Source organism: Eleutherodactylus coqui, chromosome 3 (assembly GCF_035609145.1).
Source record: "Eleutherodactylus coqui strain aEleCoq1 chromosome 3, aEleCoq1.hap1, whole genome shotgun sequence".
NCBI lineage: Eukaryota > Metazoa > Chordata > Amphibia > Anura > Eleutherodactylidae > Eleutherodactylus > Eleutherodactylus coqui.
The window spans coordinates 30488836-30515319 of record NC_089839.1 but is presented as its reverse complement, the minus strand read 5'-3'; the positions used below and the strand labels follow the sequence as shown (position 1 = coordinate 30515319).

The window sequence follows — 26484 nt, the reverse complement described above, 5'->3', positions numbered from 1 at the left end:
TCTGCACTTCTTCCTGGGTTAGGCCCCCTGTCCATGAATTATGCTGGCCGACGCTTTCCATAGCATTGCTTTGGAAAGCGCCGGCCCCTGTCCACTAGCGGAGAATCATTGCGATTCTCTGCTCGCGCCGGGCAATTCGCAGCATGCTGTGAATTGCCCCGATTCTCCGCGGCCAGCCTATCTATCAGATAGGGCTGACCGGCAAAGATTCGGCGGCGGCTCCTGCTCCCGGGCGGTGGCTCCCACGGCGGAGATCTGCCGCGGGACTTCGCAAAGCCCGTGGACAGACGGCCTTAAACTGGTGGCATTTAGTGGAGAGTTTACATATAACTATCATCTCATTTGCCATTTAATTTTCCTCCGTGAGTACACTGGAGCAAACACCATTTAATTATTTAATAGATTTGCTTTCTCCTCATCACCCTCTACAATTTTCCCTACATTATTTATTAAAGGGCCAACACTTTCAGTATTAATCTTTTTTTCTGTTTATACAATTGAAGAACAGTTTGTGTTAGTTTTACTCTCTGTGGCAACAAGTCTCCACCTTTGCTCTTTTTATCTGCTTTTTACATAGTTTATTTCTTTCCTTTTTATAGGTTTTTAGCGTTTCTTCGCTGCCTTCTTGTTTTAGCATTTTAAACCCCTTTTTGTGGTTTATTGCCCCCTTTACATCTCTATTGAGCCACATTGATTTTCTCCTATTACTAATCATTTTATTCTTTAAGGTATGAACTTCTCACAGTGAGTTTTTAAGATGTTTTCAAACAATTCCTTCTCATTTTTGAGGACATTGTACCAGTCAATAAAGTTGAAGGTATCTCTGAGCTGATCAAACTTGCCTTCTTAAAGTTTAGTATTTTTGTAGCTCCTTTTGAAAGACAAGTGGAAATTTATTATATTATGGTCATTATTTTCTAGGTTCCCCTTCTCAACCCTAACTTGCACCCCAGTTATTCTGTCAGGTCTGTTGGTTAATATTAAGTCCAAAATGGCCGTCATCCTAGTTGGGTCCTGTACAAGTTGGGTGAGGTGATTATCTTTACTTATTGACAGAAACTTGTTACCATTATGAGATCCGCAAGTTTTGGCTTTCCACTTTATATCCAGATAGTTAAAGTCCCCCATAATGATTACCTCATTGCGATTTGCTGCTTCATCTATTTGCCTCAGTAATAGATTTTTAGTGGCTTCTGTCATACTTGGTGGCCTATAGAAAATTCCTATGAGGATTTTATTATTTTTCTCTCCCTGCATTTCTACATGTAGAAACTCTACACTTCTGAACGGATTGTAACCCTGTACGTTCACCACCCAGTCACAGCTTTTGTCCTACCAGGTCTCAGTTATTCCTGCTATGTCGTAGTTTCCTCAGACATTATTTCTAGTTTGTCAGCCTTATTGGTCAGACTTCCAGCATTGGTCACCATACAGTTTAATAGGTTTTGGTTATTTTTTATTTTAAGTGTATCCATACTAACCACTGGGTCATCACCAGCCCGTCTCAGTAATCTGTTAACCCAATCCACTTTGTGTGGAACTCAAGTGGCAGGAATACAACACACCATTAGACGAACCCGACCTTTGTGGCAAATTACCCTGTCTGCCCTCCTAATAATGAGTCTGCTACTACCAGAACCTTCTAGCCTGCCCTGCACTCCCCTTCCCCTTCTTACTGGAGCAGACCTCCCCCTGGTGGTCAGAGTCCATGTCGTGCTGCAGCAATGCTAAACCTGTAATGGCATGCCCCTACATCTGCCAACTTTGCAAACTTGTTGTGGTGTGCCAGTTCAGGACTAGCCCCCCTGGTTCTCTTCCCTTTCCTTCTGACACCCAGCTAGCTACCTACTCATCTTGTGCTCCCGAACTACCATCCACCCCACATCTACCTTAGTAAGTGCCGGTTCCGTGAGCAGCAAACTCCTTTCCATGGTGGCAGTGGATCCCAGTGTTGCAAGCTGCGCATTTAGATCCAGGATCCGGGCTTCCAAATGTGCAACATGCTCACATCTCGTAAGCAGTTTTTATCCTCGAACAGCTGGTCAAGGAAAACATACATGGCACAAGATGCACACTAGACAGCATTGCCGATCATGGAGCACATTCTACATGGGGATCGATCATGGAGCACATTCTACATGGGGATCGATCGTGGAGCACGTTCTACATGGGGATCGATCGTGGAGCACGTTCTACATGGGGATCGATCGTGGAGCACGTTCTACATGGGGATCGATCGTGGAGCACGTTCTACACGGGGATCGATCGTGGAGCACGTTCTACACGGGGATCGATCGTGGAGCACGTTCTACACGGCGATCGATCGTGGAACACGTTCTACACGGCGATCGATCGTGGAGCACGTTCTACACGGCGATCGATCGTGGAGCACGTTCTACACGGGGATCGATCGTGGAGCACGTTCTACACGGGGACCGATCGTGGAGCACGTTCTACACGGGGACCGATCGTGGAGCACGTTCTACACGGGGACCGATCGTGGAGCACGTTCTACACGGGGACCGATCGTGGAGCACGTTCTACACGGGGACCGATCGTGGAGCACGTTCTACACGGGGACCGATCGTGGAGCACGTTCTACACGGGGACCGATCGTGGAGCACGTTCTACACGGGGACCGATCGTGGAGCACGTTCTACACGGGGACCGATCGTGGAGCACGTTCTACACGGGGACCGATCGTGGAGCACGTTCTACACGGGGACCGATCGTGGAGCACGTTCTACACGGGGACCGATCGTGGAGCACGTTCTACACGGGGACCGATCGTGGAGCACGTTCTACACGGGGACCGATCGTGGAGCACGTTCTACACGGGGATCGTACAGATTAGATAAAAGTAATATATGCAAAAATTCAAATAGATAAACAGTAATTAAATACAAGTTAACGCTTCCAAAGTCCCTGAATCCAAAGTCACACACTTAAGAAACAGCACACTTGGAATGCAGCTTGCACGCTCACATATGTTTGCTTTATGCAGCCCTTATCTGTAGTACTTCTGCTCCTCCTCTGTTGGGAAAAGAAGATTCCTGACGTGCAGCACATGCCTGCGGTTAAACGAATCACTTCAGGGGTTTGCAGATTTTTGCATTTTGATGATTTACATCTCTACTACAGAACATGTCTGATGTAGGGAGTGGCTAATAGAAACCTCCAACGAGCTCCATTACAGTGTATGCCGCCATATGACTAGTGCAAGAACATACCTTCATCACCATGAAGCCAGGAATGCAGAGCACTGATATAATATCCAACATGCCAGTGATGTCTGTAGCCCCTCATGGGCTGGCTCTAAAATGTGGACCAACTGCAATGCACCACCACTACTCTGTCCTTATGTGTTATTTATGTCTATTGAATTTCCTAGTATGGCAGGTCCATTGTGACATGGGACATAAAGTGACAGCGCTATTATATCATACTGTTATTGTGTAGCATGCCTACACTCATGTGAGCTGTGACATGGCCAGCCTTGGCTACATGCGACGTGTGCAGTGGCACAGGGCGGCAGATACCAGCTTGTAGGGGGACCCCAAGCAGATGTAGACTCGGGGCAGCCCCCCACCCCCTTAGATCCACCGGGTCAGATAATCATCTTTCTCCATGTGGAGCTACATAAATCATTCTCCTTTTGGTTCTGTCTCTTAACCTCTGATGTTCCATGGCACCTCTGTCAGTCTATTGGTGCCTATGCAGCACAATCATTTAGTTCTGGTATTGTATCTATGTGCTGAGCTTGGTTCTGGTATTGTATCTATGTGCTGAGCTTGGTTCTGGTATCGTATTTATATACTGAGCTTGGTTCCGGTATTGTGTCTATGTACTGAAATTTGATTCTGGTACTGTATGTGTTATGAGCTTGGTTTTAGGGTTGTATTTATGCTGTGAGCTTGGTTCTGGTATTGCATCTACGTACTGAGCTTGGTTCTGGGGTTGTATTTATGAGCTTGATTCTTGCAAAGTATTTCTTCACTGAACTATTCTGGTGTGGTTATGCTGCTATCTAGCTGCCATTATACCATTCTGCACAGGGTGCCATCTAACCTGAGGCCGGGACTGTGTGCCACGCTGAATCCTCACTGGGGACCTGGTACTGGAGCTTAATGGAAACCTCAACTTTGATTTCAGCTTTTGAACTCTTTTATCAGATCTTTGTCTCCATTCTATAAATCCCCCAACGCGTTTTGTGATCATATGGGAGATTCTGTGACATGAAAGTTCCTGTTTATTTCATTCTCTATTTATTTATTGTCCTGTTCAGAAAAGTGAATGTTGTCCGTGTGACTTTTGGTTGATTCTGCGTCATGGCTGCCAGCTGTGCTTACACTAAATTTCCAATTGTTTCGCTTTTCCCGTTGGGGTGTGTAGCTGATCGTGGAGGACATGTTATATATATATATGTCTTTCTGTACCAGTACTACAGGTGACATCGCTGAGTCTTCTGTACCGCAGACTCACGCATTTCAGTCCATCTCTATGGAATTTTACTTGTTTCTTTCTTAGACTTTGGATGAGATTTGCAAAGCAAAGGGCAGTATAAATGATCGCAGTACATGTTGTATGCCAAGTTTGTTGTATTTTAGACACTTTTTATGCTGCTTCAGAGCGTTTCGATAAGTTTCTCGAAAAGGAGAATTGTAAAAAGCACCAGTTTTATTGATAGTGCCGCTATTAATTTGGTGCAAGGTACTAATGTAAAGACAGTAAAGAGGCGAAGTCAGGAAGAGAAAAGTATGTAATGTGAGTAAGGTGCACCAAATTTATCATGTAGTGTGAACCACTTGGAAACATTTGGCGCAACGACCATCTGTCTCTTCTATCACCCATCCACAGGATAGGTAAAAAAAATCTAATCAGTGGAGGTCTCACCGCTAAGACCCCCACCAATCCCGAAAATGGGAGTCCTGTTTCCTGCTCTCCTCCTCGCTGCACGCCCGTGGGGGTGGAGATTGAATGGACCAGTGGTTGCGCATATGTGGTGCTGCTCCATTCATCTTCAATGGAATTGCCAGAGATGGTTGAGCGCTTGCACTTGGCTATTTTCGACAGCCCTCTAGAAATGAATGGAGCAGCACCATGCATGTACAGCAGCCACTACTCTCAATCTCCACATCCGTGTGGGAGGGGTGCAGTGAGCCCCCAGTGACAAGAAGTTGGGGGCATGAGACCCCCGTTCTCAGGATTGATGGGAGACTCAGCAGTAGGACCCCCCATGATCAGACTTTTATCACCTCTGGGTAGGTAATAAGTCAGTCTTGGTACAACCCCTTTAATAAATCTGTGCCATTGTGTTTCCATTTCTCACCATTTTTAAGCTTGATATCCGTGAATAGGAGCATTCTGGTTCTGAAAACCCATCCTGATTTCTCACAGCTGAGGTTTTGCTACTATTGTCTCCAGTCTCTGCAAGGTTAAACACATTGGCTCAAATCATAGTTTGTTACATATTACCTGCAGCGATACATTGTATCCGTCTGGAGTCCAGGAAGCTCTCAGAGGATTGTGTAGACAAGTGTAACAAACCCTCAGCTGTGAGAAGTGTCAGTTCTGTGCAGCCTTCAGATGGGAATAGACATGTTCCCATTCACTAGTCTATTAGTTCTACAGCGTTGTGGAACACGCCGCCCCTGAATTCCGAACCTAAATACGCAGTAACTGCGGATTTTAAAAAGGAATTGCCAGCAGGATTCTGCTATATTCAAGTTTGCGCCAAAGTCCGCACGTTAGCAAATTTTGGGGCGGAATATTCAGTCCTGTGTGAAAGGCCCCTTAGGCCGGTCTCGCACGACCGATTTTTCTATTGCAAATCCGCGATCGTCACCCACACGGATGATCCGTGGTATTCCACACACATTGAAAAAATAGAACGTTTTCATATCCGTTCAGATTTTCGGAAGCGGGTTTAAAATCGCAAGATGTTTTATATTTCTGCGGCATCCGCAGAGCTGGATTCTGCATGCGGGTTCACACAGTGGCTTCTGGCTCTGACCGCGGCCGGCGACCCCGTGTACCTGTTTTCTTCTGTAGTGCGGATGATCGTGGACGCTCGGCGTCAGTCATGCGCATTATAGATTTTTTTTTTGTAAAACGTCTGTTTTTCCCGTGCCGTCGCTGGGCGATGACGCGGGTACCCACAGCCTATCCACAATTTCAATCGCGGCTAGGCTGCGGGTCGGACGGCTGCCATTGACTCTGTCCGCACCACAATAGAGCATGCTGAGACTTTTCCTTCGCTCGCAAAAATCGCAATTCGTTTCCGGGACTATGAAGGGATAAAGCGAGTTTACATCGCAAACTTTAACAGTATTTGCTGTGGATCCTCCATGCGGACACCAACCGTGGATTCTGCAGCAAAAATCTGCTCGTGTGCCGCCGGCCTTCCATTGAAGTGAATAGAAGCCGTCCGACCCGCAGGCCATCCGCAACTGACAAATGATGTCGCGGGAAAAACAAGCATTTAGAAAAAAAGACTGTACTGTGTATGACGGATGGTGAGCGTCCACGGTCATCCGCAATACAGAAAAGTGAAGGCACACGGGGTCGCCAACCTGGGTCCACTGCGGAATCGGGATCGCCGATCGGGATCGGGATCGCCTGCGTGAGACTGGTCTTGGGCTGTATTTACACGGGCGATTTTCTTGTGCAAGTTCTGTCCGATAAACAGAACTCGCCCAGAAAAAGAACCCGCTATGGGAGCGTGAAAAAAAAGCGTGTTTTTTTAAACACATTTTACTATTGGAACCACATGCAATATTTAAATTTTTTTTTTTTGTAATTTATTTATTTTTTTATATTTATTTATTTTTTATATTATTTTTTTTCCATGCATGTGAAAAACGGATCTAAATCTTACGCCAATCTCGCATTTTTATCTTGAAAACTCATCGTTCATGCAAGAAAATTGCTGTGAAATCTCCTTTGAAGCGGTCAGCTTTCTTGCTGACCTTACAGCCTTGGGACTCACTCAATCGGGGATTTATTAGACGCAGCAAATACGCCTGTGCACGTGTATCTGCGGTGTACTGTGTATGTCACGAATAATGAAAAATGCGCGGGACACGTCCTACTCCCCTATGGTTCATTTACATGGACGTATGCAGTTTTGGTCCGTGAAAAACGCACCGTTTTTAGTGCGTGCGTAGGTGCGTTTTTGGTACGTCGTTGGCGCATACGTGCGATTATGAAACTGTGTTCACTGCCTATTTCACGTGCGGTAAAAAGGCCCGAGCGATGCTAGTTTTGACACAACCCTAAGTTGGCCTTACTCCGCGGACGCAACTGCTGAGACGCAACGTGTCACACACTCCTGTCTGCTGCGCAGCAGCCCTGTCCACGGTGGCGGCGAGGTTTCTGCGCAACGTTTCTTGCTTTGTTTTTGGGTCATGTTTGAATATTGGTGATGAGGAAATCGGATTCCTAGTAACGATGAAATCCGAGGAGCGGCTCTGGAAGGTCGGAGATGTTCTTGGCCGCGGCTGAAGTGCCTCTGAATTTCTTATGAAGCACTTTTCCTGTTTATAAGCTCGTGGGACGAGGCGAAAGGGTCACCAGGCGCGAACGCCAAAATGTTAACTCCGTACCAGTAGGACTTGTCCTGGGCTTTAGAGATGGAGGGATGGTATATATGAGGGGCAAGAACCTGCGGGGGCAAAAATCCTGGGGGAGTATGTCAGATGTGGGAGGCTGTAATTGGGATCTAATGCATTTGAAAAAAAAACAAATCCCTTCATCACCTAAAAGGAGCTCCTTTAAGAGGTTAAAGGGGTTGTCCATGGTTAGAATACCATGGCTGCTTTCTTCCAAACACAGCGCCACCCTTGTCTATAGGGTTTTGTGTGGTATTGCAGCTCGGCTTCATTGAAGTGAAGGGGATCTGAGCTGCAATAACGGACACAACCAGTGGACGAGGGTGGTGCTGTGTTTGGGGGGGGGGGGAGCAACCATGTATTTCTGACCCTGGACAACCTCTAGGGCGGCACTGGAGATACTGTGGGGGAGGCGTACATGTACACGCCCATGATGTGTAAGCAAATGGCACAGAAGATGGTGGCAGCTGCTCCAAATTTCCCGAACTCATTCAGGCCCCTTTTATAAATGGCGTAGTGGTGCACATGTGCCCTTCCTGGTTTGTCGCTTGTATGTGCCAGGGTGAGGGCACAGGTGGTGGCTCTTGGTGCCAATATTTGCACCATCCTTGCCCATTTCATCTCTTCACCATTCCCAGGATTATGTTCTCATGTCTGCCCCCTTTTTTTTCATGTAGTCTGAGATCAATATGGCTGCCATGAGGGTTTCAAAAGGTGCTATCACCCAGCTTTCCCAGACTCCTGATAGGCAGGCCCCTTGTAATAACTTGATAGATCTGTTCAGGACTCTAGAAAAGCTGAGTGAAAACCCTGACAGGAGCTGTAATTGGGGGCCTAGTAGTTGTCACCCAGCTTTCCTAGACCCCTGAATAGAAGATCCATAGTTGGATGGTACGTATCACTGTATAACATGATAGAGCTGCCGGTCAGGACTCAAGAAAAGCTGAGTGACCACCCTTCTGGGAGCTGTAATGGGGGTTAAAGGGGCTGGCATCCTAAATGACAGAAGTACCTGGAGTAAGGGGTATCACAGAACAACATAATAGATTTGTTCAGGAGTCGGGGAAAGCCGGGTGAAAACACCATAATGGGGGCTATAATGTCGGTCATTTTGGAAGTCGACCAGCATTTTCCCAGAGGGGACTGTAACTGACGGCCATCGTGGTTGACACCCAGCACTTCTCCAGTGGGAGCTATAATAGTATCCATTGTGGTTGTCACCCGGCTTTTCCTCAGAGGGGCTGTAATGATGACGGTCACTCAGCATTTCCCCAGTGGGGTCTGTAAGTATGGCCATAGCCACGGTCACCCAGTTTTCCGCCACTGGGGACTGTAATGGCAGCCATAGCCACAGTCACCCAGCTTTCCCCCACTGGGGACTGTAATGGCGGCCATAGCCGCGGTCATCCAGCTTTCCCAAAAACTTGTGTAACCTAAGTATCGGCTGGTAGAAGAAGGACTTGTCAGAAGATGATGACACTTGGTGATTTTTGGGATTTGGGGGAGGGGCTGCATTAAGGGTTCCTATGGGGGTCTTATAATGAATCCCCCCTCCCTGTATACAGAACATTATCTGCATCGCAGCGCTCCCACTTTCCGGTGTCGGTTCTGGAGGAATCCAGCTGCATCCAGTTGTGTCTCGGAGGAGCGCTGAGCCCCCCTGCACAGCAGACCCTTTCATCTTGGTTTTGGCAGGACGGCCGGCAGCGCTCCCAGAATCCAGTTTATGGCGGTTTTATGGTTAGAAAACTTTCCAGGAACCGTCAGCACAATAAGTGATCTATTAATCAGGTTTCAGTAATTCGGAAATCAGATTGTCAGCACCTCCATGTCAGAGCGGGGCTGCACCAGCGAGGCGCCCGTGTTCTGTGCGATGTGCGGGACGCCGCAGATTTGCACATACTATTATTCTCTTGCGAGAGTCACACGAAAATAGAACATGCTGCAACTTTTCCATCTGCGTGAGGAAAAACGCCCATTGAAAAGAATGGGGTCTACTTTCGTGCAAGTTTTGCGCAAAACTGGCATGAGAATATCGGCTGTGTAAATACGGTCTTGGGTGTATTTTGCGCAAGCAATTTATTTTATTTTTTTTGCCTCTCTCGCATGAATTCTGAGTATTGCGAGATGTACGGGAAAAGAACACATTGTTTTAGTAGGTACGTTTACATTTTCGATTCCTCTCTGGCAACGCTGCAAGACAAAAAATTGCAGCATGTCGCCCGTCCTTCTACGGAAGCTTGAAAAAAAATTGGGTGGTGCTCGCATGTACAATGTGTTTTTTTTTTTTGCTCCCATAGGGAATTATAGGCGGTTTTCACACGCGAGAAAATCGCAACTGCTGCGATGCTGGTGTGATGCGGTCTTATCCCGTAAAAATCGTTGGTCCGATATCGCACTCGCATGAAAACCGCCTAGGTGAGTACACCCTAAGGCCGGTCTCACATGAACGGACTTGAATTTCGGAATCTGCTATGGGCACCCGCGCAGATGATGCCCGATAATATTCGTCCATTGGAAGGTATGACCTTCCGCAAGCAGAAGAAAAATCGCGGCATGTTCGGATGGCCGCAATAGAAGTCTATGGACGCGGGTGAGCGGCGAAAATGCTTGCAACGTCAAAGGAAAACGGATAAAAAAGCGGGAGGGATCCTTCTTCAGCACAAGCGATACGCTGTATATTGTGTACATCCGCGCGCAAAAACGATCGCATCCACGATCTTCCGTAACCATTTGCAATTTGTTCCTCCGATCAATCGCAGGTCTTGCGCTGTGGAAATCCGCATACGGAATCCGACCCGTTCGTGTGAGACTGACCTAATTGTTTCATCAGAGTTTTAAGATCTCTGCTTGCTGTCAATGACTGAAAACATTCTTGTTTACATATTTTGGCTAAAAACCTTCACAGACCTTCGGCCTCATGTCCACACAGGAGCGTGCGGCGGAATCCGACCGCGGCCGAGGGCACTGCGTAACCTGTCCGGGGCTTCTGCGTGCTGTCCGGGTCTGTGGATGCATTGGCGGCGCACATTTGTGGTCCCTTTTTTTAAAATTGAAACTCCCGCTTTATCACGGAATCCGCGGCCTGTCCGCAATTCTATAAAAGCTGTCATTTCATTTGCGGACGCCAGTGTTTCCCTACCGGCGTCTGGATTTGTGGATCTTCCACGCGGGGAAAGCAAGTCAAACCTGCGTATGGGCATTGGGCCTAAAACGTCTCGCAGCTCAGGGTTTGTTACAGTTGCCGCGCCTCGTTTCTTTCTAACGCTCGGTCAACCATTCTATCAATCTTTTTTTTGCTTTTCCAGATTTCGTGCCCCCCGAGCGATGAGGACGACAGCGACGATTCTGAAGGAGAAAACCAGGAACTTGCACAGATTGATAAAGGTTAGAGGCTGAAGATGGCGGCTCCTGCGCTCCTCCTGTTATCAGCGCTGTGATGTGTTTACCTGCCCTTAAAGGGACCCTAACCTAGTTTACTTGGAACCTCTTATTATTGGGTTGACCGTCTGACAAGAAATTCACAAAAACGCCAGTCCCCAAGACCTGTTGTCCAGGGGGCCACAGAGAAGTAGTGCGGTACCACGCTTATGACAGCGTTGCCCATAGCAACCAATCACAGCACAGCCTTCATTTCTTATACTGCTGAGGTAAAATGAAAGCTGCGCTGTGATTGGTTGCTATGGGCAACAAAGACAGATTTTCTTTCAGAGATGCTTTCATAAGAGTGTGGTGCCGGCCTACTCTTCTGCGGACCACCCTGTATCTCCAGCTCTAAGCCCCTCGGATATAGTTCTTTTTAGACCTCAAGGTTAGGCCCGATGTCCACAGGCGGGTTTGACTTGCGGATTCCACGTGGAAGATCCTCAAATCAAGCCATCCATAGGGAAACATCGGCGTCCGCAAATGCAGTAAAGCATGTGGATCCGATTTGCGGACCTTTTTGGTCCGGAAAAAAAAAATCGCAGCATACTCCATTTCAGTTTGGATCCCGCACGCACGGCTTCCATTGGCGTAAGTGGAAGCCATCCAATCCGCGGCCATCCACAGTGAAGAAAATAGAAGACCCGGAACCGAGGGCGATATTACAGCCCGATATCACGCTCTCCACCATGTAAAAGCTCCGGGGATGCGAGGCGTTTTCATGTGAAAACAGCCTCACTGCGGGGATTCCCTTCATCTGTGACATGGGTCATAATCGCTGTCTTTTCTCCTTAGGGAGAGCACCTAGAAGGTGAGTGAGGAGACTTATAAGGCCATTTACGATCCTCTGGGTAATATGCAAATAAGTGAGATGGAACAATACCTCTACAGCGCCGCCTAATGGAAGGCAGATATAGACACGGTTTGCATGTGATTTGAAAAAGATAGCTGCTCCCTTTCAGAAATAGCACTACACTTGTCAAAAGAAGAAGGCTGGGCTTTAAAGGCCCATTTACATGCAAAGACAGTCTTTCAAATGATTGAAAACTTGAAAGTTTTAGCAGTCATTTTGGATAAATTGATAAAGGACACTAACGCCCATTAGCAATTTATTACCTTCATTTGCTTGTAAATGAGCCTCTAGCAGCTGTTTGCAAATCCCAGCATGTGGTCTGGACTTTGCACTCAGCTGCATCATCTTCCCATGGGCTGCTTTGGGCTGTCAGCTGAATACAATGTAATCAGCTGCTCCTGTGGAGAACCACAGCATGCGGTCCCTGTTATCTCTCTCCAGCTGTATGATGGATTTTATGCTCACCTAAAAATCATTGTTCAGCCGAAGAGTGAAAGATGGAAGCCTTTACATGCATCGATTATCACTCAAAAAGCCATCGTTTGAACGAATTTTGAGTGTTAAATGTTGTGTATAAATGGGGCTTAATATCTGATGCCGCCTGTGGTCTGATGTGGCGCTTTTTCAAATGAATGGCCATTCATGTGATGCATGGGCGCACTGGGTCCACCAGAGACAGTCTTTGTACAAAGGCTCCTGAGTGAGGGAATCACCTACTTAACACCTATAGGACACATGAGCATGGGTTGTCATCCTGAGACAGCCCCTTTAAATGGATTTTCTGTATGTAGTTGATGATGCTGATGTATTGCGTAATTGAGCAGGAAGAGAATATAGATTACTCCAACCCTAATAGATCGGGAGGGGGGGGGGGGGGCTGAAGATAACCAGATCATGATTGTTAAGGTAAGGAGCTTATTCAATCTCTGACTTAAGTGCTCATCTTCTGAACTCCTTGTTTCTTACTTGTTCCTGACAGAAAGAAGACGGAATTGTGTCCTGACCCCCTTGGCCACCAACCAGTTGCAGAACCAAGGCAACCAGTGCTGCAAAGTGAGATCCATCTTCCACCCCAGCCTGGACCGGCACAGCTCGGAAGAGGAGCTCGAACGAATCAGTAGGGAATTTGCTGTGGAAAAACGCAAGTGGTCTCAGGTCAGCCGATTGAGCTGCCATAGCGACAACACGTCGTCCAGTGACGAGGAAGTCAAACACTTGTGCGCCATGTCCTTCAGGCCTGTTGAGCAGGCCGATGGATTGCGTGGAAGTTCGAGTCCCGTCCTGTTTAGTGCCTCTCCTCCTAAAAGACTACAGCCCCTAAACTGGAACCCATCCTCCAGGCCTCTTATTTTCACCAGTATGGGGTCCACTTTTGACCAAGGAATGCCATGCAAAAGACACAGACAAGGTTATGGAGACAAAAACAGCAGACCCAGCCTTGATTTAGAAAAGATGCAACAGGTAGGTGTGACTTCATTCTCTTTATCAGGCTTGATGGTAGAAGTCTTAAGATGCCTGTGGGGGTTCATTATCAATCTATAAGCATTGATGTTCTTGTTGCACTTCAGGTGGCCATGCATGGGTAGATACCTTACTGAGGTGGTGGGACTTCATCCTCCAAGCCATAGGCACCGTACCCACTGTCATCCTAGGTCCACATGGTGAAAGTAGTGGGTGTTTCCTAGTATATGCTTGGAGGTCCAGCCTGATTTTCATCTAATAGTTGCTTCGGGGTGTGAAATTGCATCAAAATCAGGTCATGTACAGCCAGTGTATTAGATCTACAGGAGTAGTGTGCAATATTCAATTCATCATTCTTACCACATTCACATGGTATCAAGAAGCTGAAACCACTGGTGTTTGGCTTTAGGGTTGTTTGTTCCCTCCACGTCACAAGCAGGCATAGGGGAAGCTCAAAAAATTCTGAAACATGAGGAACCTTCCTAGTTGAGTATGATTTAGTGAAGAACCATTGGGAAGATTGACGTTGTCCTGAGAGAAGCTGCCCTTCTAGCGGCAAAGCCTCGACCGCGCCCTTCTAGCGGCAAAGCCTCGACCGCGCCCTTCTAGCGGCAAAGCCTCGACCGCGCCCTTCTAGCGGCAAAGCCTCGACCGCGCCCTTCTAGCGGCAAAGCCTCAACCGTGTCCGGATGAAATTTGCATCAAAACACCTCCTAGACTCCAAACTTTGAGATATTCTTCCTCCTTCGTATGATATTGAAAACCTTTGGTGGTCAATTCTTCATATCTCCCCAATCTTGGATTATTCATATGTAACGCCTGAGCGTGTTATCAGCCCATGTATGGCCTCTCTTTGGATTATGGGATGTTTTTGATGTAATTTTCTCTTTTTGTGGAGACCTCATTTCTTCGGAATTGTCTTGTCAACAATGGCATTTTATTGCGAGCTTCATGAATCCTTATCAGAAAGGTTCCGGGCAGCATTCGGAGCTCTTAGCTCTGGTTAATTAGCGGCTTATCTCGGTCGAGATGTTGTGTCCAAGAGTTACAACTCCAGTCGTCAAGACTTCCATTGTAGATAAAGTTGTGCTGAGGCCGCACAATAAATCACAGGGGGGTTCCGTGGGGTACTCAAAAATTATTACCGTCTTGCCAACTTCTCATAAGGAAAGAGTTCTCATTACTTTGGACAAATGTTGACGAAGTCTGACTGCTCTCGCGAATCATCCCTATGAAAGGCGGCCACGCCAAAGATGGTGATGAAGAATGCTCAAGTTTTTTTTGAACTTTTGTTACAGGTTATTTTTACTTTTGTTACATTTTTATACAGTATCTCTTTTTCATACAGGAAATGTAATTGTCAGAGTCGTGTGCAAGATTTGCAAAGCCTTGAGGCAACATGTCCTCTATCAATGTAGAATGTCAAGTCATTCACTCCCCGAAAAATCTGCGGGGCTTGCTGCACTGACCATGCAGTTAAACCCCGGAAGATTTTCGTGGATAGCTCTAGTGCTGAAATGCTGGCCAGAACACACAGTTATTGTGCCACTATACACGTTTGCCGCTTGAAATACCTCAGGAAAATCTCTTGAGGCTTGCTGCGCTGACATGGTAATAATAATACAGTACAGATTTGACCCTGGAGTCGGTGCAGGGGATAGTGCGAATGGAGCGGGACAAGGAGCATGGACTCAAGGAGATGAGAGAGATGAACCTGACCGGTTACAATATTCTTAAGGAAACACGCAAAGCAAAATAATCCATTGTGTTATCCCAAGTGGAAGGTCTGAGGAAGAAGGGGTAGACTGGCATAGCTGCCAACGGTGTGAATTTTTGTGTGGGACTGTCCCAAATTAAAAAAGGGGGAAGATATACTAATTGGTTTTTAAAAATGGAGTAGTTTGCTGTTTTGGGGTGCTTGCTGATGGAATGGAGCGAGACCAAAATGTCTTGTAATGTGGGACTACAATGTTGGTAAATGTTAGAGATGAGCGAACACGCTCCGTAAGGGCAGTTACTCCAGCGAGCCTCGCTCATCTCCAGTAACTCCCTTCTCCTCCGAGCATGCTCGGGGTGGCAGTGGGAGGCGGCGGAGGGGAGCGCGGGGAGAGTGAGAGAGATTCTGCTGAGTGTGAACGTATCCTTAGACTCCCGAAACATACTAATCCACAGAGTGCATCACATAGTCAGAGAAGTAGTGCGGCCATCTTTCTTTCTTCAGAACGCAGGGTCACTTTAAGGGCTCCTGCACTCTTGCGTTTTTCTTGTGCGATATCGCTGCATTTTTTTTACCGCGATTCTCAATGGGACTTTCTAATGTTAAAAACGCATCGCAAGTTAGTGCTTTGCAATTTTTGTGCAATGCGTTTTTAGCATTAGAAAGTCCCTTGATAATCTCGTTAAAAAAAAGTGATATCGCGTGAAAAAACCGCTCAGGAAAAACGCAAGAGTGCAGGAGCCCTAAACGTGATCCCCCCAGCCCTGGGAAAAAATGTTGTCCTAGAACCGGAGGGGACAGGTATATTCCCTGGCGTTTGTCTTCTGCACAGTTGTACCTCCAATCTGCTGGTTCCGGGTTCCGTTTTTGGTTGTCCAAGACGACTGATTCAGTCTTTAGACTAACTAATCCCCATGGTGCATTGGTAGGGTTAAACATCGCATACCCTATACCTGCTTTCCGATTGGCTGGTACTACTTATGTGATCAGTGTTGGCCAATCAGAGAGCAGTGCACTAGTTGGTCATACAATGATGGCGGATATTGGATGGCTGCAAACAAGACCCCGAACTAGTGTAGAAGACCAACGCCAGGTATACCCCCTCTTCCAGTTTCTGGATTGGAGGGTGGCCTAGTTAGAAGCTACTCGGTTTCTCCTTTTTTAATGTCCAACATGGTTTCCCTCCCAGTTACTATGTCCAGACTACCGATACCGTCCGCACTGACTCGCGGTATTACCTTTTATTAGAAGCGGCCACATTTAAGGTCCTTCTGCAAGTAGGCCTGGGTGCATTGGCCTCAGGATGCAGCTATGTAATCATACTGCGTTCTGCACACCACACGGACTGCAGATCAGCGGCGATCTCCTGTGACCGCCTGTGGGTTGACCCCTCCTTCCTACGAGGTTGGCCCAGGCTCCGGCTCTCGGTTACTCCAGGCGATGGGTTGAATAACATTCGTCCCAGTTTCCACCGCAGCCGCTTTATTATTATTAGAAAGTAAAGTTAATGGGATGAAGCGGCTTCAGTCACGTACGGTGGAGCCTGCAGAATGCAGCGCGGGGCCGTTGGATGGTAATTCCTGCTCCATATGCTCTGAGGTTTCTACATTTAAAGGGACACTGACCCTAAACTGATCATCTTATTACAGAGTAATAAAGCTTAGTAAGCAATCATGTATGCTAATGTATCTGGAGGAGCTCCGCCCCGCAGATATGTGACATAACCTAATGATCATGGAGGGGGCAAGGAGTTTTCTGGACTTCCTGCTACTCATCCCATTGAGTTAGTCTCTATTTAGCTAACAGAGAGGAATAGGTTGTATTCAAGGATGCAGCACAAGTATAGAAAATGTTGTGTGGGTGTACTGTCTCTTTAAATCGAAGTCCCTGCAGGGAGGAACTTTTGCAGAGGTTGATGAGCTTGTCCTTCTCCTGGAATCATACATGCATTGTCCTGCTAATGCATTCCAGGCTAATTACTTTATGCCCTGAAGCTTGTGACTAAAGGCTGACAAAACAAAGGGCTCGGAATATGAAGTGTTCATTAACCTATATTTTGTAATGCTTTAATATTTGGTTTCTGCTAAGAGGACGTGCCGTAACTGACAGGGATTATTGTTTAATCACCTTTGTATTATGTAACTCTTGAATGAACAATTCAGTGAGGCTCCTAGAGGAAGTGCTGCTCTGTAACCGTAATACTGTCCCAGTGTACAAGAATATAACTACTATAATACTGCCCCCTATGTACAAGAATATAACTACTATAATACTGCAACCTATGTACAAAAATATAACTACTATAATACTGCCCCCTATGTACAAGAATATAACTACTATAATACTGCTCACTAAGTACAAGAATATAACTGCTATAATACTGCCCTCTATGTACAAGAATATAACTACTATAATACTGCCTCCTATGTACAAGAATAGAACTACTATAATACTGCCCCCTATGTACAAGAATATAACTACTATAATACTGCCTCCTATGTACAAGAATATAACTACTATAATACTGCTTATATGTACAAGAATATAACTACTATAATACTGCGCCCTATTTACAAGAATACAACTCCTATAATACTGCCTCCTATGTACAAGAATATAACTACTATAATACTGCCCCCTATGTACAAGAATATAACTACTATAATACTGCCCCTATGTACAAGAATATAACTACTATAATACTGTCCCCTATGTACAAGAATATAACTACTATAATACTGCCTTCCATGTACAAGAATATAACTACTATAATACTGTCCCCTATGTACAAGAATATAACTACTATAATACTGTCCCCTATGTACAAGAATATAACTACTATAATACTGTCCCCTATGTACAAGAATATAACTACTATAATACTGCCCCCTATGTACAAGAATATAACTACTATAATACTGTCCCCTATGTACAAGAATATAACTACTATAATACTGCCTCTTAAGTCCAAGAATATAACTACTATAATACTGCCCCCTATGTACAAGAATATAACTACTATAATACTGTCCCCTATGTACAAGAATATAACTACTATAATACTGTCCCCTATGTACAAGAATATAACTACTATAATACTGCCTCCTATGTACAAGAATATAACTACTATAATACTGCCCCCTATGTACAAGAATATAACTACTATAATACTGCTCACTATGTACAAGAATATAACTACTATAATACTGCTCCTATGTACAAGAATATAACTACTATAATACTGCTCCTATGTACAAGGATAGAACTACTATAATACTGCCTCCTATGTATAAGAATAGAACTACTATAATACTGCCCCCTATGTACAAGAATAGAACTACTATAATACTGCCCCCTATGTACAAGAATAGAACTACTATAATACTGCCCCCTATGTACAAGAATAGAACTACTATAATACTGCCCCCCTATGTACAAGAATATAACTACTATAATACTGCTCCCTATATACAAGAATATAACTACTATAATACTGCGCCCTATCTACAAGAATACAACTCCTATAATACTGCTTGGTTGTGAACTCCAGTAATATACAGTAACCCTGCCAGGATCACCATCCTCCTCATCATCACACCCATCCGGTAACTATAGTGCACAGTGAGAATCTGGCACCCAGTTTTTAAGGCGGCTGAAATCTCAGAGCCGACTAATGGACTTTGAAAACAAGAACATGTGTTATGTTCCGCAGCTGTAATTAAATATTAACACGTGTAGCTCGCATCGAGACCAGTACATCAGACCTGCCAGAGTGGGACATTGCCTGGGACTGGCTGGGACTTGTAGTCTGAAAACAATAAAAGTTAAAAAGTCCTGCATGGACATGGTGATAACCTTTCAGACAGACCGTGCTGGGACTTGTAGTTCCACAGACAAGCTCATTCAGATATTTGTCTTTTTAATTCCTCTTGCACTAGAAACAAGGGAAGAATAAAACTCTAAATATATTCCTGCGCCCCGTATCAGGGCAAAGAGGGGTAAATCACCTCCATCGCCCTCCACAGGACAGTTTCAGAAACAGTATCTCTTCTCCTCAGGGAGAGAACCTAGAATTATAAATCAAGCGCGGTGTGGCGATAACATTCGAGCAATGTATGGCGGCATGGGCAGATTCAGTCTTCCATGGGCCCTGGCTGGTATGAAGATTGTGTCCGCCCAGGCTGTGGTTTTACAGTCATCTAATGCTTACTATGTAGAAACACTGCTGTAATCAAGCTGACAACATAGTTACAGGACTGGAACCAAGCTTAGGACATAGATATTGTACCAGAACAGAGCTTACTACATAGATATGGTATCACAGCCGAGCTTACAAGCTTATTATGTAAGTACATCACTGGATACAAGCTCAGAGCATAGATAAAGAAACCTGGAACCAAGCTTAGTCTATGTAAACAGTGTACTGGAAAAGGCTTACTGCATAGATAGGGCAGCAGAACCAGCTTCCAATGGATTCTTGCACACAGGGGGCAGTATTATAGTAATTATATTTTTGTACATAGGAGGCAGTATTATAGTAATTATACTGCCTCCTATGTACAAGAATATAACTACTATTATACTGCCTCCTATGTACAAGAATATAACTACTATTATACTGCCTCCTATGTACAAGAATATAACTACTATTATACTGCCTCCTATGTGCAAGAATATAACTACTATAATACTGCCCCCTATGTACAAGAATATTATAGTAGTTATATTCTTGTACATAGGGGCAGTATTATAGTTGTTATATTCTTGTACATAGGGGTCAGTATTATAGCAGTTATATTCTTGTATATAGGAGGCAGTATTATAGCAGTTATATTCTTGTACATAGGGGGCAGTATACCTACTATAATACTGCCCTCTATGTACAAGACTATAACTACTATAATACTGCCCCCTATGTACAAGAATATAAATACTATAATACTGCCCCTATTTACAAGAATATACCTACTATAATACTGCCTCCTATATAAAGAATATAACTACTATAATACTGCCCCCTATGTACAAAAATATAAGTACTATAATACTGCCCCTATGTACAAGAATATAACTACTATAATACTGCCCCTATGTACAAGAATATAACTACTATAATACTGCCTCCTATGTACAAGAATATTATAGCAATTATATTCTTGTACATAGGGGGCAGTATTATAGTAGTTATATTCTTGTATATAGGACAGTATTATAGTAGTTATATTCTTGTACATAGAGGGCAGTATTATAGTAGTTATATTCTTGTATATAGGGCAGTATTATAGTAGTTACATTCTTGTACATAGTGGGCAGTATTATAGTAGTTATATTCTTGTACATAGGGGGCAGTATTATAGTAGTTATATTCTTGTACATAGGAGGTAGTATTATAGTAGTTATATTCCTGTACATAGGGGGCAGTATTATAGTACTTATATTCTTGTACATAGGAGGCAGTATTATAGTAGTTATATTCTTGTACATAGGGGGCAGTATTATAGTAGTTACAGTCTGTATACTACCATACTATATACTACTTATACAATGTACAAGTACAGAACTACTATCATACTTTCCCACTTCTGAGATAACTCCCTCTATTTACTGGCAATCTTTCTTGGGGGGATTCTTTCACACATAATCCCATGAGCCCCCTTTGTACAGTACATTTGCAGTAGCAGTGTGTAGCATGGTCTGCAGCCTGTAAGTGTTGCCTCATTACACAGATTGCACAGATGCTATGCTCTTGTTGGGAAGGTCTGGTAAACCGCACATTATACTCAGCGCTTCCTCTTCTGTGAGCTGCAGGCAGATCGGTTGACTTATTGCCTGAATGAACTCGACAACTTTTTTACTCACAATTATGAAGAAGTGCTGAGATATTAAATGTGATATTAGCACGCAGAGGGGTCTGATTATTCTCTTCCTGCTTTATTCCCAGCTCATTGCATGTGAGCCGGCCATTGTCTGTAGCACATATTTTATTTGTATATTGTTATCTAGCATACGATCCTTTTACATGCCACAATCAAACTGAGCTTAATTAAGTTATCTGATTGGCATCATTTGAAGGGGTTGTCCAAAAAAGCAGCTCATAATGGCATCTGTAAATTCTAACTGTGGAGTGGGAGGGGGCGCGTGAGCACTTTGTGGAACGGGAGGCGGCTCGTGAGCCCTTTGTGGAACAGGAGGCGGCTCGTGAGCACTTTGTGGAACGGGAGGCGGCTCGTGAGCACTTTGTGGAACGGGAGGCGGCTCGTGAGCACTTTGTGGAACGGGAGGCGGCTCGTGAGCACTTTGTGGAACGGGAGGCGGCTCGTGAGCACTTTGTGGAACGGGAGGCGGCTCGTGAGCACTTTGTGGAACGGGAGGCGGCTCGTGAGCACTTTGTGGAACGGGAGGGGGCTCGTGAGCACTTTGTGGAACGGGAAGGGGCTCGTGAGCACTTTGTGGAACGGGAGGGGGCTCGTGAGCACTTTGTGGAACGGGAGGGGGCTCGTGAGCACTTTGTGGAACGGGACGGGGCTCGGGAGCGCTTTGTGGAACGGGACGGGGCTCGCGAGCGCTCTGCGGAAGGGGACGGGGCTCGCGAGCGCTCTGCGGAAGGGGACGGCGCTCGGGAGCGCTCTGCGGAAGGGGACGGCGCTCGGGAGCGCTCTGCGGAAGGGGACGGCGCTCGGGAGCGCTCTGCGGAAGGGGACGGCGCTCGGGAGCGCTCTGCGGAAGGGGACGGCGCTCGGGAGCGCTCTGCGGAAGGGGACGGCGCTCGCGAGCCCGCTGCGGAAGAGGACGGCGCTCGCGAGCCCGCTGCGGAAGAGGACGGCGCTCGCGAGCCCGCTGCGGAAGAGGACGGCGCTCGCGAGCCCGCTGCGGAAGGGGGCGGCGCTCGCGAGCCCGCTGCGGAAGGGGACGGGTCTCGCGAGCGCCCTGCGGAAGGGGACGGGTCTCGCGAGCGCCCTGCGGAAGGGGACGGGTCTCGCGAGCGCCCTGCGGAAGGGGACGGGTCTCGCGAGCGCCCTGCGGAAGGGGACGGGTCTCGCGAGCGCCCTGCGGAAGGGGACGGGTCTCGCGAGCGCCCTGCGGAAGGGGACGGGTCTCGCGAGCGCCCTGCGGAAGGGGACGGGTCTCGCGAGCGCCCTGCGGAAGGGGACGGGTCTCGCGAGCGCCCTGCGGAAGGGGACGGGGCCCGCGAGCGCCCTGCGGAAGGGGACGGGGCCCGCGAGCACCCTGCGGCAGGGGACGGGTCTCGCGAGCACCCTGCGGCAGGGGACGGGTCTCGCGAGCACCCTGCGGAAGGGGACGGGTCTCGCGAGCACCCTGCGGAAGGGGACGGGTCTCGCGAGCACCCTGCGGAAGGGGACGGGTCTCGCGAGCACCCTGCGGAAGGGGGCGGGGCCCGCGAGCACTTAGTTGATAGTGTTTGTCCAGGCCACACAGCTTGGTAAGGGGGTGCACGTTCAATGTGTGTGAATCACTACCCATCAAAAAAATATTTATGCTGTAGAAGTGATCGCTCTGTTGATGGTGGCTCACAAGTGCTCTGTGGGTGGTCCTTTAACATCGTATACCATAGAAGATGTTCAGAGACTGCCTTGTGCTCCATAGATTGGGTTAAGTATAAGTTCTGTGCATTATGGTATGTCAGTGTATGAGGCTGGGGTACATACTTTTAGTATATGTAAAGAAGTGCCAGCATTAATAATGTCTGAGCGCACCATAGCATTTGCAGATAAGTAATTTCTAGGTTTTTGATGTGCCCCCTTTCAGACGTCCAGCAATTAGTTTCTGTGGATTAGTTACTATAGAAGGGACTGGATTCATTCTTTAGCTTCAGGCATCATCAAAAATAGGAATGCCATTTAAAAGGCTGAAACTACCACCATAAACCTGCTCCTTCGGCACACGCAACTCTGCTCACAGGGGTGTGGGCTAAGAATTGACGGGATCACCGAAAAGTTTTCTTGTACATGTCTCAACCTCAGAATTCTTGTTATGTAGCTTTTTAATTCATTCACTGATCTTCAGAGCGATAAATGATGATGAGGGCACAGAATACAAGAAGCAAGACGTCTCGGGCACAGGGATCCGTGTATAGTCCTTCCATCTGGTGACCTTCTGGTCTAATTTTTTGTGAAAATCATATGCAGATACCCAAGGAGTGACCTTCGGTACTGGTGTAATATGTCTCCACCGGAAGTATGGGTGGAGACATGAGTTGGCCGGGCTGAGTTACACCTTCAGCTCCCCATGTACCTCGTGCCATTTATAATACCGTTGTCTTATGTAGCAGAAGGTTTTGGGCACCAGGGGCCGGAACGATCCTCCTTTAGCTACGTCTGTCCCAGGGTCTTGTGGAGTTCTCCAGCAGTGGCTATAAAACATCCTGTGAAGGTGATTTATTAGAGTGCGATATTACTGTGAGCGTCACTTACAGACTTGTCTAATGAGAGGAGGGGCCACGGTGAGGAAGAGGAGGAACCACAACAAGGAAGAGGAGGGGAGACCAGGACAATGAATTTCTGCAGAGCCTGGGTTACTTTATGACTCAGGGCTCCAAAGTTGCTAAAAAGCTACTTAAGGTCTCATTCACATCTGTACCAGGGCTCTGGATGATGTCCGCTGGCTATGAGGACGGAGATGATCAACGAAAATTCCCAAACTGCTAGATCTGGCACATGCCGGAGCTGAATGGACATTATTGACTGTAATGGGGACTGTCTGGCTTCTGGCATTATGCTAGCCAATATTCTAGCGGCTGATACAGTGCAGCGTGTTGCACTATTTTGTCTGGAGCTTCTGGTGCAGAACCTACAGAAAATCCCATACAGAACTTCCTATGTAGATGTAAATATGCGCTAAACTCGACTGTTTCCTGGAGTCAACTGAAGGCACGGCTCGCAGTTACAAGCACCGGCCACTACACAGAGGTCTGAGTAGAGACTAATGCTGCCTCCACTCCGACTCCTGTGTAATTGCAGTGCTGTCAGCCTGCACACAATCAGCTGATCGTTTGGTTTCCCGAGCGATGAACCCCAGCCGATCAACTATTGATGACCCATCCTGAGGATAGGTCATCATAGAAAAATCATAGACTGGTAGAGTTGGAATGGACCTCCAGAGTCATCAGGTCCAACCCCCTGCTCAGTGCAGGATCACTAAATCATCCCAGAGAGATATTTGTCCAGCCTTTGTTTGAACACTTCCATTGAAGGAGAACTCACCACCTCCCGTGGTAACCTGTTCCACTCATTTATCACCCTCACTGTCAGAAAGTTTTTTCTAATATCTGATTTGTGTCTCCTCCCTTTCAGTTTCATCCCATTGCTTTTAGCCTTTCCTTGTGCAGATGAGAATAGGGCTGACCCCTCTGCACTATGACAACCCTTCAGATATTTGTAGACAGCTATTAAAGGGGTTGTCCCGCGCCGAAACGGTTTTTTTTAAAAATTCAATAGGCCCCCCGTTTGGCGCAAGACAAACCCAATGCATGTGTTAAAAAAACAAAACGTTTAGTACTTACCCGAATCCCCGCGCTGCGGCGACTTCTTCCTTACCTTACTAAGATGGCCGCCGGGATCTTCACCCACGATGCACCGCGGGTCTTCTTCCATGGTGCACCGTGGGCTCTGTGCGGTCCATTGCCGATTCCAGCCTCCTGATTGGCTGGAATCGGCACACGTGACGGGGCGGAGCTACGAGGACCAGCTCTCCGGCACGAGCGGCCCCATTCACCAGGGAGAAGACCGGACTGCGCAAGCGCGTCTAATCGGGCGATTAGACGCTGAAATTAGACGGCACCATGGAGACGAGGACGCTAGCAACGGAACAGGTAAGTGAATAACTTCTGTATGGCTCATAATTAATGCACGATGTACATTACAAAGTGCATTAATATGGCCATACAGAAGTGTATAACCCCACTTGCTTTCGCGGGACAACCCCTTTAAGTCTCCTCTCAGCCTTCTTTTCTGCAAGCTAAACATTCCCAGATCCTTTAACCGTTCCTCAGAGGACATGATTTGCAGACCGCTCGCCTTCCTGGTAACTCTTCTCTGAACCTGCTCCAGTTTGTGTACGTCTTTTTTTAAATTAGAGTGTGGAGAGCTGGACACAGTATTCCAGATGAGGTCTGACTAAGAGTAGAGGGGGATAATGAACTCACGTGATCTAGGCTCTATGCTTCTCTTAATACATCCCAGAATTGCATTTGCCTTTTTTTTGCTGCTGCATCACACCATTGACTCGTGTTCAGTCTGTGATCTATTAGTATACCCAAGTCTTTTTCACATGTGCTGCTGTTTATCTCAATTCCTCCCATTCTGTATGTGCTTTTTTTGCATTTTTTTTGCCCAGATGTTGGACTTTGCATTTCTCCTTGTTACATACCATTCTGTTAGTCACCGCCCACTGTTCAAGCTTTTCTAGATCTTTTTGAATCCTCTCTCTCTCTTCCCTAGTGTTAGCTATCCCTCCTAGCTTTGTGTCGTCAGTAAATTTGATTAGTTTCCCATCAGCTCCCTCCTCCAGATAATTTTAAAAATGTTAAATTACACTGGGCCTAGGACAGAGCCTTGTGGTACCCCACTTGATACATTCTTCCACTTGGATGTGCAGCCATTTATGACCACTGAGTACAATCATTCAGCCACTTGTGAATCCACCTAACAGTTGGCTTGTCAATCCCATATTTGGTCATTTTTTAAAATGTGGATGCTATGAGAGGTCGTGTAGTCTCGTCTCCTCTCCGGACTCTCGCAGCTCGTGTAGTCTCGTCTCCTCTCCGGACTCTCGCAGCTCGTGTAGTGTCGTCTCCTCTCCGGACTCTCGCAGCTCGTGTAGTGTCGTCTCCTCTCCGAACCCTCGCAGCTCGTGTAGTGTCGTCTCCTCTCCGAACCCTCGCAGCTCGTGTAGTGTCGTCTCCTCTCCGAACCCTCGCAGCTCGTGTAGTGTCGTCTCCTCTCCGAACCCTCGCAGCTCGTGTAGTGTCGTCTCCTCTCCGGACCCTCGTAGCTCGTGTAGTGTCGTCTCCTCTCCGGACCCTCGCAGCTTGTGTAGTGTCGTCTCCTCTCCGGACCCTCGCAGCTCGTGTAGTGTCGTCTCCTCTCCGGACCCTCGCAGCCCGTGTAGTGTCGTCGTCTCCTCTCCGGACCCTCGCAGCTCGTGTAGTGTCGTCGTCTCCTCTCCGGACCCTCGCAGCTCGTGTAGTGTCGTCGTCTCCTCTCCGGACCCTCGCAGCTCGTGTAGTGTCGTCGTCTCCTCTCCGGACCCTCGCAGCTCGTGTAGTGTCGTCGTCTCCTCTCCGGACCCTCGCAGCTCGTGTAGTGTCGTCGTCTCCTCTCCGGACCCTCGCAGCTCGTGTAGTGTCGTCGTCTCCTCTCCGGACCCTCGCAGCTCGTGTAGTGTCGTCGTCTCCTCTCCGG

General features: G+C 46.9%; 1 protein-coding gene across 1 annotated transcript in view; it reads left to right on the top strand.

The window, feature by feature from the left end:
* LOC136620568 (uncharacterized) overlaps positions 1-26484 on the top strand; it is a 69098-nt gene that overhangs the window by 15921 nt on the left and 26693 nt on the right. Inside the window, exons 2-3 of the mRNA XM_066595413.1 lie at positions 10919-10997; positions 12866-13347. Of these exons, the coding sequence (XP_066451510.1) occupies positions 10919-10997; positions 12866-13347 (561 nt within the window). The remainder of the gene's footprint in view (positions 1-10918; positions 10998-12865; positions 13348-26484) is intronic.